Genomic DNA, 15,134 nt, shown 5'->3' on the forward strand with positions numbered 1-15,134 from the left:
ATACGACTTATATGTGGAATCTGAACTACAACACACATGAACATATCCAGGAGACAGAAACAGACTCACCAACATAGAGAATAGACTTGTATTTTCCAAGGGGGAGGAGAGGTGAGAGGGAAGATGAGGAGTTTGTGATTAACAGATGCAAACTATCATATAGAGATGGATACACAACAAGGTCCTGCTGTATAGCACAGGGAAATATATTCAATATCCTGTGATAAACCACAATGGAAAAGAATGTGAAAAGTATATATACATATATACAACTGAGTCACTTCGCTACACAGCAGAAATTAAACACAACTAAGTAACACATCTACACTTCAATAAAGTTTTTTAAAAATGATTAAGACTAAATTTTATATTATTTTGCGACAATAAAAAAAAAAAAAACTCCTATCAGGGATGAGAACATTTTGCTCCAATGTTGGGTGTTAGCGTTCAGCAATCTCTAGAGGGATCTGCCTCTAGGCAGGCAGCCCACATCCAATTACTATATGATGTGGCGGTGGAAGCATTTATCTTCTTTGCTCCAACTCCAGGATGATCCAAGGGATCATCCTAACTCCAGGGCTCCCTGGAGGTTTTCAGAGGCCTTTGAGGGGCTTCAACTTGGCTTGTTTTTTTTCTATTGCCTTTCCTCACTGCAAAGAGTTTGCTAAACCACAAAGCCTAAGGAAACAGTCCTCACAAGCCTGTCCTCATTTCAGATCCCAGCACAAGTTCAGGAGTTCCCAGGGCTAGCCTCATTTCAGGCCATGCGTGCATGCTCAGTTGCTAAGTCGTGTCTGACTCTTTGTAATTCCCAGGATTGTAGCCAGCCAGGCTCCTCTGCCCATGTGATTTCCCAGGCAAGAATATTGGAGTGGGTTGCCATTTCCTCCTCCAGGGGATCTTCCTGACCCAGGGATCAAACTTGTGTCTCCTGCATTGGCAGGCAGATTCTTTACCACTGAGTCACTTGGGAACTGTAGAACTGGGGAACTGAATGACTGTGGCTTATTCGAACATTGATGGAAGGAGTCTATGGTGAGCCTAGTTGCTCCTCTAGAGCAACTAGAGGAATTTCTGACTACATGGCCAGGAGCAGTATGGTGGCATCTGCAAAAAATACCCCAAACAGTGAAAATCCTTCCACGTTTCAGTTCTACAGGAAAGTTTTCTAGAAAAGATCAAGTTTTAATGGGCTGGAGATGAGGCTGGAAAACAAAGGAATATCTCTACAGTCTTACCTTTCTCCAAGTCAACTGTTCTGATAGAGGGTAAGGTCTGTGTGGTAGGTAGCTTCAAAGATGCTCCCAGTGAAACCAGCCACCTGTGTTCATGCTCTTGTAGATACCTGTCTCTTTGAATGAACAGGAAACAGTGACTTGCTTCCAATGAAAAGAATTTGGAAAACTATTGGACTGTCCCTTCAAACCTTAATGTGTAGAAAGACTCAGCTTTTATCTTGCCAACACTCTCTGGCCATCTCACCACCTTGCTCTGGTGAGATAGCAGCCAGTTGCCATATTGCCAGAGGTCCATCTGGTAAGAAGCTAAGAGAATTCTCTGGACCTCAAAGAACTGAATCCCATCAACAGACTTGTAAGTGAGGGAAATCAGACACTTTTGCAGGCAAGCCTTATAAGGACTGTAGCCCCAACACATTTTGAATGTAGATATCTCTAAGGCCTCTTGAAGAGTTTAAGCAAAGTAGCAAGTAACCAGATAAATATGTCAAATAAAGATTTGTGCAATGTGAAAACATACTTCAACTGAGTAGTAAAATTATAGCAAAAATTTTAAACTAATTTCAATTAAAAATTTTAAATTCCACCTAAATTAGAACTTGAACTGTCATTCAAAATAGCAAAAACCATACATCTCCAAGGCATAAAATCTAAAATTTCAAAGCAAGACTACATAAAAAGTAGGAAGTTTTCAGAGACAGAAATCTTAACTAAAGAATTAGAAATACTGTCAGAATCCTGTTATGGAAGACCTAAATCTCTCTAGTTTACATGATGAACTCAATAAATGTGCAGATATAAAAGTCACATATTCCCTTCTCTTATTAAATAGAATGTGCCTGAATTTTATGATGAGGTAAACAACCTGGAAGTCAGAAGTGAGGAGAAGAGATCAGTCTCCTCCTGAGAAGAGGACAGGTCTAGATCCCTTCTAAAACAATCAGTTTCTCCTCTTCCTCCTCCATTAAATTAGCAAATCCTCAGAGACTGTGAAACCATGGACCAAGTTGGCTAATTATCTGCTATGTACATCAAGGTCTCAAGGCTGCACCACAATAAATAATCAGCCTGTGCTTCCCAGACCTTCAGTTAGCCAGCTCCAGTCCAATGGGCTCCATACCTGTGTGTCCCATCCCCCCAGAGTTGTTGTCCGCACCAGGAGGCCCACACCTGAGTCTGCCTTGCTGCCAGTCCTGAGGACAAGCCTCAGCCCTCATCCAACACCAGGTGGAAAAGGGACAGCCAATCTGTATCCCTCAGTCTTACCCCAGCAGAGACGCAGCACAACCCAGTGAGTGCCAAGCGCAGTGGGAGACGCTGAATGCAGGAGGGATTGGGGGAGCCTTGTTTTCTCATCAAAACAGTGGGACATTTCTCATCAAGCCAGTGGGAGGGCACCAAAATACATAGATTCAGCTCAGAGGCCTAGGAAATTGATGTTGTTGTTACCAGTGGGGATCTTAGAACTCTTATTTAAGTGCTTATTTTCCTCCCTTCTCTCTTCCTTGGGCATCTTTTCTACCTGAACAAGAAATAGGAACCTCTAAACTATACCCTAAGTACTCCAGATGATCATGAAGGGGATGGTCATGAAAATGAACAGTAACCACAAAATTATAAACTTTTACCTAGGGATTCCACATGCCAGGAGCTGAGTTAAGATTTCATATAACTCATTTCCTTTTACCTGCATTATCACCTCCCATATATGCTTTAGCATCATTTTACAGTTAAGGATAGGAACACAGGACTTTAATGCAATTTTTTTACTAGGCTCTAGGGTAGAAAAAGATTAAATTCAGATTTGAATGTAGACAATGAAATTCCATCCATAGGGCATCTAGACAGTAGTCTTTTCTGCTAACTCAACCTATATTCAAAGAGCTGAATTTAGAAGAAATGCAGTCCTCTAAAAGGGCAAATTGACTTGAAAATTCTGAAATTGTCATAAAAGGCCAACTTTAGGTTTCAGACGTGGCCTTGGTCCTAAATTTCTCAAGTATCCGTAAGAGGTGTGGATCTGATGAGAGATCAACCCTCCACAAATGTTTAGGTTTTGCGACATCTTTAAGAAGTTTATCAACCCACTACAAAGATAGCAGAAAGCAAACTTTCTTCCTTTCATCCTAGGCAGAGATGTCCTGCTCACTGGACTCTTTCCTTTGGGGGTTCATGGTACAGTGGAAAGCAGGGGTGGTACCTGCTGCATCAACTATAGGAGAGAAGGTTGAGCTGATGGTGGGAATCCCACAAAGATTCTGTTTATAAGGATTCAAGACAGTTCTCTCTCTTGAGCCAGCTCTTGGATTTTGTTTCTGTTTCCACTTATTCCTTCATTCTTAATTTATATCCTCTTGATCTCTAAGGGAGTACAGAGTGAGGGTGTTGGACTTTATTCTTAGGTAAGAAACAAGAAATAGTTTAAAGGTATACCTTAGAACGTTTGGGAGACACCTCTGATCCCCTACTTAAACTCTCTGAAGTGGACACAAACAGTGGCAAAGTTCAGCGCACAGGCCTCAGAGACTCACAGTCAATTTTGGTTCATATCTGCTGTATGTATTTAAATGACACTGAGAAAGATCTTAATATCTTTCAGCCTGAACGTTGTCATCTAAACTGATATCAGTCGATAGAACTGTGGTGCATAAGAATTAAACAAAATGAGTATTAAGCATGTGACTAAATGTGTGAAGGATGCATTATAGCAATACCAGAGTAAACTAGGTATCTTTTTTTTTTTTTTTGAGTTTCACTTAGGTATTTATTTCCAAAGCATATCTAGCAGTTACAGATTTTAAAAATATAACCTAATTCTTAATTCACATAAGAATTCACTAGTTCCAAATCAATTAATTTTAGAGAAAAGAATTCAGTATCTTGCCCCAATTAGCCTCCAACTAATAAAAAGAAATGAAATAAATAAATAAATAAATAAGCTAGGTATCTTTATCATCATCATCATCAGCAGCAGCATCAAGGCTAAGTGCCATATGCTGCGATCAGAAGTTTTTTTTTTCCCTAAATCCTGAGAGAATATATTTTTTTACAATTTATTTATTTATGGCTACACTGGGTCTTCGCGGCTATATGTGCTTTCCCTAGTTGCGGCAAGTAGGGGTAATCTCTGCGGTGCATGGGCTTCTCATTGTGATGACTTCTCTCATTGCAGAGCAGGTGCTCTAGGGTGCGTGGGCTTCAGGAGTTGTGGCTTACGGGCTTAATTACCCCAAGGCATGCAGGAGCTTCCAGGACCAGGGACTGAGCCTGTGTCCCCTGCATTGGTAGACAAATTCTTAACCACCAGACCTCCAGGGAAGTCTGAACATTTTATTTTTGTTCTGCAAGTAGAGTTGAGTGCCTGGTGGGACACATCTGAGTTTCCCTCATTTCTTGAATTCTCAGAGCCTCCCCTTGCTTGGCACAGAACAAGATACAAGAACAAGCCTCTCTGTTAAAATATTGAATAGACCTTTCTTTGGTTCTCAAAAAGAGTGTGGGCAACATGACTTCCTCATGCTGGGCACTTTCCTGCTTGTTCTGACATTCCTTCCAGTGAAGTCTTATAGGACTAGACAATAGATGAATCAGTGTTTGTAACCCTCTGTGTCAATTTCTACAAGAATTATTACTTCCCATTTAATAGAATTTAAAACATGAGGTTATTTTTTAAAAAACAACACTGGGTCCTAAAAGAAATTACCATATGTAAAATAGATAGCTAGTGGGAATTTGCTATATGATGCAGAGAGCTTAAATCAGGTGCTCTGTGATAACCTGGAAGGGTGGGATGGGGTGGGAGGTGGGACGGAGGTTCAAGAGGGAGGTGACATACGTATACCTATGGCTGATTCACACTGATGTGTGGCAGAGGCCAGCACAATATTGTGAGACAATTATCCTCCAATTAAAAATTAAAAAGAAAGAAAAATGAAAAAAAAGAAAAAGAAAATAAACAGCCCTTTTCAGAAAAAAAGGAGAGCCAGAGAGAAAGGGATAAAAAAGGGAAATTAATCTGATTGTGTGGTCTGAGACATATTTTAGGATCTCCACTCATTTTATGAAAGACTTCCCTGAACCATGATAGTTTTCTGTGCCTCTGCTATAGGATAGAATATAAGATTATTAAGCCTTCATTAGGATTGTACTTCATCAACACCTAACTACCCCAGGGATGTCTCAAATTCTGATTTAAGAATTAGAATTGAATATTTATTAAGCACTGACCTCTGTTAGAGGCCACTATTGGGGATCAGGATGTGCTATGTGCTAAGTTGCCTCAGTCAATTCGGACTCTTTGCAACCCCACGGACTGTAGCCCACCAGGCTCCTCTGTCTATGGGATTCTCCAAGCAATAATACTGGAGTTTGTTGCCATGTCCTCCTCCAGGGGATCAGGATGGGTCACCCAAAAATATACCAAAAAGATGTATTGATTGGTATGAACTGAAGTTGTTTCTGGAGGAGCTGATATGAGAAGGAAACTCTGTCCTTCTCTGTCTCCATGAAAGTAGGAAATGAATCTCTCTTATGAAAGGTGTACTCCCTGCATTTGGAGAGAGAAGGACCCGCTTATCATCAGAGATGGAGAATTTGGAGCCTAGAAACCTGTATATACAATACTCTATTTCTCTTCAATTTACTACCTCACGCCCAAACTATTTAGATTCTTCACTAATTAAGCACCCAAATACTAAGATTCTTTGTCCTGCCAATTCCTCACCAATTTATTGTTTCTTCCTCTAAGAAGTATAAAAGTTACCTGCTCTGGACACTTCTTAAGTCCCATTTCTATGAAACCTCCATGTGCATGAATTCAAATGTGTTTCTTTTTCTCCTATTAATCTGTCTTGTGTTGATGCTATTGTTATTCCATGCACAAGAACCCAAGAGGGAAGAAGGTGAAATTTCTCCTTCCTTAATAACCCACATCTCTTACAAGTGGATGTTATTCACCCAACTTCAATGTAAGGGGTACCAGTGCCCAGAGGTGGGGAAATTTCCATAAACTCCATATTTAGCGGGTGAAAAATGTGGGACTCAGGCAAAGGTCTGCTGATTCCCATCCCAGGGCTCTGTCCCACCAGAGTGCAACAACTTATTGCTTTCTTTCCAAACCTGCTTTAGTCCCAGATGAACAAATGGAAGTAAATAGAACGATGGATTCATCCTAGTGTGATTTGGTGGGTCCATCTATGAGTTAGCAGAATGCATCAGATGGTTTGCAGGGGACTTTTTGCATACATATTATGGGCCATAAGATTTTCTATGAATGGTAATGCATTTTCCAGCCCATTTTGAAAATTTGACACATGGAAATAACAGTGGCTATACAAAACGGGAATTTTCACGTGGCTCTATCATGAAGAACTATTGCTAGTCATATTTCAGGAATCTTTTTGATTTAATTTTGAAAATCAGAATGTGTACTTGATCTTGTCTGATTTTTCCATCAGGAAAACAATTACAGGTAATTAATAGTAAAACTGTACAGGTTTCAATTTTTACAATTGAAACAATAATGTGTGCATATATGTTTTGGAAATTCTCATTTGTGTATTATGAAGGATGGTACAAAAATTTCCTTAACTGAAAACTAAGCTTATCCCTCAGGATATACTATGCTCGTTTTATGTAGTGAAACAAATGAATGTACTTCAGTTCAGTTCCATTCAGTTCAGTCAATCAGTCGTGTCTGACTCTTTGCGACCCCATGGACTGTAGCACACCAGGCTTTCCTGTCCATCACCAACTTCTGGAGCCTACTCAAACTCATATCCATCGTGTCAGTGATGCCATCTAACCATCTCGTCCTATGTCATCCCCTTCTCCTTCCGCCTTCAATCTTTCTCAGCATCAAGGTCTTTTCCATTGAGTCAGTTCTTCACATCAGATGGCCAAAGTATTGGAGTTTCAGCTTCAGCCTCAGTCCTTCAAATGAATACTCAGGACTGATTTCCATTAGGATTGACAGGTTAGGTCTCCTTGCAGTCCAAGGAACTCTCAAGAGTCTTCTCCAGCACCACAGTTCAAAAGCATCAATTCTTTGGTGCTCAGATTTCTTTATAGTCCAGCTCTCACATCCATACATGACTACTGGAAAAAACATAGATTTGACTAGATGGACTTTGTTGGCAAAGTAATGTCTCTGCATTTTAATATGCTGTCTGGTTTGGTCATAGCTTTACTTCCAGGAGCAAGTGTCTTTTAACTTCATGGCTGCAGTCACCATCTGCAGTGATTTTGGAGCCCCCCAAAATAAAGTCTGTCCCTGTTTCCACTGTTTCCCCATCTATTTGCCATGAAGTGATGGGACTGGATGCCATGATCTTTGCTTTCTGAAGGTTGAGTTTTAAGTCAACTGTTGTTTTTTTTTTCACTCTCCTCTTTCACTTTCATCAAGAAGCTCTTTAGTTCTTCTTCACTTTCTGCCATAAGGGTGGTGTCACTTGCATATCTGAGGTTATTGATATTTCAGGTGGATTCTTTACCAACTGAGCTATCAGAGCAACTCTGAGTCCAGTTCAATTAATATAACAACTTTACAGATATACAAACTACTCATATATTGTTTTTCTTTTCTTATGAAGTCTTTTATTGGTAAATTTCAAGAGGTACATAATCTCAATCCCAAGAAATGAGGTTAAATATTTTACCATTGTTTATCAGGGGTTATCAGCTTTCCTGCCCAAGATGGAAAGTATACTTTTTACCCTATTTTTCTGATATTAGCGTTTAGCTTTTCTCCTTTTGATTTTTCCCAAATTACATCATGTTTTGACCTGTCAGGAGAAATGAAGACCTGAGTTGCCTTCAGGAAGGTGAATGTAGGAGAAATGCCATTTATCAATAAGGAAGAATGACTTGAAAAGCTGGTATAAGAGGACCAACATAGCATTTGAGAACAGGCTTTGGTCTTAAACTTTTCTTTTCTATTTTTTTTTCCATTTATTTTTATTAGTTTGGTCTTAAACTTTTCAACTGTGTGTAAGAGAGTTGGATTTGATGAGAAATCAACCCTTCACAAATGTATAGGAAGAGATACATTGGGGTTTCCCAGGTGGTGCTAGTGGTAAAGAACCTGCCTGCTAATACAGGAGACACAAGATGTGCAGGTTCAATCCCTGGGTGAGGAAGATCCCCTGGTGAAGGAAATGACAACCCACGCAAATATTCTTGTCTGGAAAATCCCATGGACTATTCTTGTCTGGAAAATCCCACGGAGCAATTTGGCTGACTACAATTCATAGTGTCGCAAAGACTCAGACTCAACTAAAACAATTTAGAGACATATTTAAGAAGCTTTAATTAGCCACTACAAACAAAAACAGCAAAAGGCAAACTAAACTTCATACCTTTCTATGAGAGAATATAGTGCTTCAAAAATGAAAAAAATAAGCATTTATTAAAAGTGAATTATTCTTTAATCATTGGCATATCGTATAGTAATCATAATCAGTGACACTGTATTACTGTATGCTTTCAACAAAAATATGTTTATCAAAATATGAAGTTCACCAAGGCCAAATATTTGTATTTGAATTATATGTGAAGGAACTTTGACCTGACAACCCACCCCTACCTCCATGGAGGATGGAAGACATAAAACCAAGTAAATATGCAAAAACCCTTAATTTGCATAGAAATGCTATCTCTGAACATTTCATTTTAATTTAGGATCCAATTAACATGACTCTAGCTCTTTAGGTAGTCCTTTAGGTAGTGCATCTTAGTAGATGCACATCAAGGAAACTTCTTGTACTGCATTTGGATAAGATACAGTACATTTGAGTGTTTCTTAGTGTCCTTTAATCAGAATTTTTTTTTAAAAAGAGAGAAAAGAATACTTTCAATTTCATACACTTCCTTCAAAAGCAGGAGACAGCCAGTCAGAATGGCTGCTACCCAAAAGTCTACAAGCAATAAATGCTGGAGAGGGTGTGGAGAAAAGGGAACCCTCTTACACTGTTGGTGGGAATGCAAACTAGTACAGCCACTAAGGAGAACAGTGTGGAGATTCCTTAAAAAACTGGAAATAGAACTGCCATATGACCCAGCAATCCCACTCCTGGGCATACACATTGAGGAAACCAGAACTGAAAGAGACACGTGTACCCCAATGTTCATCGCAGCACTGTTTGTAATAGCCAAGGCATGGAAGCAACCTAGATGCCCAACAGCAGATGAATGGATAAGGAAGCTATGGTACATATACACAATGGAATATTACTCAGTCATTAAAAAGAGTACATTTGAATCAGTTCTAATGAGATGGATAAAACTGGAGCCCATTATACAGAGTGAAGTAAGCCAGAAAGATAAACACAAATACAGTATACTAATGCATATATATGGAATTTAGAAAGATGGAAATGATAACCCTATATGCAAGACAGAAAAAGAGACACAGATGTATAGAACAGACTTTTGGACTCTATGGGAGAAGGCGAGGGTGGGATGATCTGAGAGAATAGCATCAAAACATGTATATTATCAAGTGTGAAATAGATCACCAGTTCAGGTTGGATGCATGAGACAGGTGCTCAGGGCTGGTGCACTGGGATGACCCAGAGGGATGGGATGGGGAGGGAGGTGGGAGGAGGGATCAGGATGGGGAACACATATAAATCCATGGCTGATTCATGTCAATGTATGACAAAAAACACTACAATATTGTAAAGTAATGAGCCTCCAACTAATAAAAATAAATGGAAAAAAAAAGCAGGGGAAAAATATGGTACTGTGTTCATTAATTTCTGATCTCAAATTGTCATTACTTCTCTCCAATTCTTTGGCCTCATACCTTTAAAGTAGGTGTACAAAAAACTTGCCAGTATTTTGGGTGTCAATAAAGGTGTGTTCCGGCTTTATCATACTGTCCATGGAGTTCTCATAGCAAGAGTACTGGAATGGGTTGCATTTCCTTCTCCAGTGGGCCACATTTTGTCAGAACTCTTCATTATGACACATTCATCTTGGGTGGCCCTGCACAGCATGTCTTATAGTTTCATTGACTTATGCAAGCCCCTTCACCACAACACATTCGTGATCCTGCAAAGATTGGATTCTTTCAAATTTTGGTGCTGGAGGAGACTCTTGAGAGTTCCTTGGACTGCAAGGTGACCAAACCAGTCCATCCTAAAGGAAATCAACCCTGAATATTCATTGGAAGGACTGATGCTGAAGCTGAAGCTCCAATACTTTGGCCACCTAATGCAAAGAGCTAACTTATTGGAAAAGACCTGATGCTGGGAAAGATTGAGGGCAGCAGGAGAAGCGGGCAGCAGAGGATGAGAAGGTTAGATAGCATCACTGACTCAGTGGACATGAATTTGAGCAAACTCCAGGAGACAGAGGAGGACAGAGGGGCCTGGCATTCTACAGTCCATGGGGTTGCAAAGAGTTGAACGTGATTTAGCAACTGAACAACAATAACAAAATATGTGTTCACAGCTAAGAAGTATTGCTGAAGACTGTGGGATGTATGGTCTTCAAGCCTAAACACTTTGAGATCCACTTAAATCCAAAGCATAGACATTTATCTGGGTCCCTCTACAATTGATTCATTTATTCAATATTCTCTTCTTTTTCAAAAGGTGTCCCATCAACATGGAACCACAGAATCTAACAGGTGTCTCAGAATTCCTCCTCCTGGGCCTCTCAGACGATCCAGAACTTCAGCTCCTCCTCTTTGTGCTCTTCCTGTCCATGTACCTGGTCACTGTCCTTGGGAACTTGCTCATCATCCTGGCTGTCACCTCTGATTCCCACCTCCACACTGCCATGTACATCTTCCTTTCTAACCTATCATTGACTGATGTCAGTTTCAGCACCACCACCATCCCCAAGATGTTAGAGAATCTCCAGACACACAGCAAATCCATCACCTACGTAGGGTGCCTAGCTCAGGTGACCGTTTTTTCTCTTTTTGTATGTTTGGAGAGTCTCCTTCTGACAGTGATGGCCTATGACCGGTTGGTGGCCATTTGTCACCCTCTGCACTACCTGGTCATCATGAACCCCCGCCTCTGTGCCTTGTTGGTCCTGGTGTCATTTTCCATCAGCCTTTTGTCCTCCCTGTTGCACTACTTGGTAATGTCACAGCTTACCTTCTGTGCAGAAGTGGAAATCCCTCATTTCTTTTGTGACCTTTCTCAACTCCTCAACCTTGCCTGTTTTGACACCTCCACCAATAACATATTAATCTATTTCATTGGTACAATCTTTGGTGGAATTCCACTCTCAGGGATCCTTTACTCTTATACTCAGATTATGTCCTCCATTCTGAGAATCTCATCATTAGGCGGGAGGTATAAAGCCTTCTCCACCTGTGGCTCTCACCTGGTAGTTGTTTGCTTATTTTATGGAACAGGCCTTGGTGTGTATCTCAGCTCAGCCGCCTCATCTTCCCCCAGGAAGGGCGCAGTGGCCTCAGTGATGTACACTGTGGTCACCCCTATGCTGAACCCCTTCATCTACAGCTTGAGGAACAAGGACATCAAGACTGCCCTCTGGAGGATTATCAGCAGAATAGCCTAAGGTCAACATCCATGCTATCTTCTTTCTATTCATAGGACTGGAAAAGGCAGCAAGGTCAATCTTGTGCAAGAAGAAATTCTGATCTGCAGTCCCATAACGTATATGTGTCTTTCTGGATCTGCTTCTTGCTTACACATTTTTTCCCTCTTCAGTTTAGTTCAGAAACTCAGTCATGTCTGACTCTTTGTGACCCCATGGACTGCAGCACGCCAGGCTGCCCTATCCATCACCAACTCCCAGAGCTTACTCAAACTCATGTCCATCAAAACGTTGATGCCATTGAACCATCTCATCCTCTGTCATCCCCTTCCCCTCCTGCCTTCAATCTTCCCCAGCATCAGGGTCTTTTCCAGTGAGTCAGTTCTTCACATCAGGTGGCCAAATATTGGAGTTTCAGCTTCAGCATCAGTCCTTCCAATGAGTGTTCAGTACTGATTTCCTTTAGGATTGGCTGGTTGGATCTTTCTGCAGTCCAAGGGACTCTCAAGAGTCTTCTCCAACACCACAGTTCAAAAGCATCAATTCTTCAGCTCTCAGCCTTCTTTATAGTTCAACTCTCATATCCATACATGACTACTGGAAAAACCATAGCTTTGACTAGACAGACCCTTGTTGGCAAAGCAATGTCTCTGCTTTTTAATATGCTGTTTAGGTTGGTCATAGCTTTTCTTCCAAGGAGCAAGTGTCTTTTAATTTCATGGTTGCAGTCACCATCTGAAGTGATTTTGGAACGCCCCAAAATAAAGTTTCTCACTGTTTTCACTGTTTCCCCATCTATTTGCCATGAAGTGATGGGTCCGGATGCCATGATCTTCATTCTCTGAATGTTAAGTTGTAAGCCAAATTTTTCACTCTCCTCTTTCATTTTCATCAAGAGGCTCTTTAGTCCCTTTTGCTTTCTGCCATAAGGGTGGTGTCATCTGCATATCTGAGGTTATTGATATTTCTCCAGGCAATCTTGATTCCAGCTTTTTCTTCTTAGAATAAGTTTAATGGAATTGAGAGCTTATTTGGACACCTCATATGAGTCATTTCCTTTCCAGAATTCTGCATACACAGCAGTATGCCCTTTTCATTTTCATCATGCATTACTCAAGACTCTTCATCACGGGTAGTCTTGTCTCTATCTACTGAATAATCATAGTTCCCTCTTTCTCGGGAGGGAGAAATTTACTACTTATGTACTTTTTCTATGATTTTTTCCCCTATGTATTAGGTGAATCTAAATCCTAACTTGCTTCCCAGGTGATGCTAGTGGTAAAGAACCTGCTGCCAATGCAGGTGACATAAGAGACACGGGTTTGATCCCTGGTCAGGAAGATCCCCAGAAGGAGGGCATAGCAACCTACTCCAGTATTCTTGCCTGGAGAATCCCCATGGATGGAGGAGCTTGGTGGGCTACAGTTCATAGTGCTTCAAAGAGTCAGACATGACTGAGGCGACTTAGCACACATGCACACAAACCCTAACTTAATGACCAAGGCATCTAATATATTTTTACTCCTTAAGGATTTTTGAGCTAATGGGATGTCTATTTCATTTCATTTCCAAACCAGAGTATTTTGAAATTGAAACAGGACACTGTTAATATTAAGCTTGCATAAACATTTATCAGCTGGAATTTTCCTAGGAAAATGGGGATGATGGGAGAGAGTAGATGGGAGAGAACCTATCAGAGAAAAATTGATTCCCAATCTTTCTAATGACTCCCCTTCCATTCCCTAACTTTTCCCCAGTCATATTATATAACCAGACACAAAGTGACAAAATTTGAATGACTCCACAGATATAATAGTCAAATTCATAGAGAGAGAGAGTAGAATGGTGGTTGCCAGAGGCTTTGGGAGGAGGAGGGGAAGTTAGTGTTTAATGGGCACGGAGTTTCAGTTGGGGAAGATGAAAAAAATTCTGGAGATGTGGAGATGGATGGTTGTGATGGTTGCAAAGCAATGTAAATATACTAATGCCATTGAACTGTATACTGTAAAATGATTAAAAAAATACATGTCCTATCAGAAATGAGGGACATATTGCTCCAATGTTAGGTGTATTCAGCCCTCAGTAATCAATGCCTAAAGGAAGCTACTTCTGGACTCGTGACTGTATGGCCAGAAGAAGCATGGTGGGATCTGCAGAAGTACCACAACAGGGCAAACTTCCCTCTGCCAGGTCTTCTCCAGCGAATTTTTCTTGAAAAGATGATACTGTGATGGGTTGGAGACAAGGCTACTAAACACAGAAACATCTCTATAGTTTCAATTCTTCTTAGAGCCAATGCTCCTGAAAAAGTGTGGGGTCTATGTGAGGGTAGCTTCAAAGATGCTTGTAATGAACCCTTCCTCCTATATTGATGCCCTTGTATATCTGTCTCCTTGAGTATAGACTGGATACAGTGACTTCTGTTCAATGAATTGAATTTGGAAAAATATTGGACTGTCCCTTCTAACTTTAATATGTAGAACAGCTCAGGTTTTGTCTTGCCAGCCTGCTCCTACCAACTGACCACCTTGCTCTGATGGAAGCCAGGTGCCACGCTGTCAGAGGCCTATATGGTAAAAAGCTAAGGGAGTCCTCTGGCCCTCAGAGGACTCAATCCTACCAAGAACCATGAAAGTGAGCTTGGAATCAGATACTATCCTAGTTAAACCTTGATAAGACTGAAGTCCTGACCTATACTTTGAATGTAGACTCTCTGAGACTCCTTGAAGTGTTCAAGCAAGCTAGCAAGTTTCCAGATAATATGTCAAAATTCACAGTTGTGTAAAATATCACAGTGGCTCAGTGAGTAAAGAATCTGCCTTTAAGGCAGGAGCCACAGGAGACCCAGGTTCAATCCCTGGGTCAGGAAGATCGCCTGGAAGCAGAAATGGCAACCCACTCCAGTATTCTTGCCTGGGAAATCCCATGGACAGAGGAGCCTGGTGGGCTATAGTCCATGAGGTCATAAAAAGTCAGAGATGACTGAGCATGCATGCAATAACATACAACTACTGAACAGAAAAATTAGAGCTAGAATATTAAATTAACTAGAACTTAAAATTTAAAATTCTGTAATGTTAGAACTAGAGTTGGAACTCTCACTCAAAGTAGAAAAAAGAAAAACCCATGAATCTCCAAACATAATATCCCAAAACCCTAAACCAGAACCATAGAATTAAAAATAAGGTTGCCCAAGACAGAAGTCTTAATTAAGGAAATAGAAAAGATCATGTTTTAGAAGATGTAAATCTCTCTAAATTACATAACTGATTCAGTGGATCTGCAGATTAAAAAGTAACATTGTTTTCTCTAATTGAAAAAAAATAGTTGTCTGAATATTATGATGAGATAGACATTGTGAAAGTCAGAGACTGTGAG

At 40.5% G+C, this 15,134-nt stretch overlaps 1 protein-coding gene across 1 annotated transcript; it reads left to right on the plus strand.

Moving 5' to 3' along the window:
• The first annotated feature begins 10,790 nt into the window (after positions 1 to 10,790).
• On the plus strand, positions 10,791 to 11,777 carry LOC122439314 (olfactory receptor 18-like). Its single transcript, XM_043464396.1, has one exon. It carries the CDS (start codon positions 10,848 to 10,850, stop codon positions 11,775 to 11,777), a length of 930 nt encoding a protein of 309 aa, XP_043320331.1. The 5' UTR covers positions 10,791 to 10,847.
• Positions 11,778 to 15,134: the final 3,357 nt, after the last annotated feature.

The sequence above is a fragment of the Cervus canadensis genome, chromosome 4 (assembly GCF_019320065.1).
Source record: "Cervus canadensis isolate Bull #8, Minnesota chromosome 4, ASM1932006v1, whole genome shotgun sequence".
Taxonomy (NCBI): Eukaryota; Metazoa; Chordata; class Mammalia; order Artiodactyla; family Cervidae; genus Cervus; species Cervus canadensis.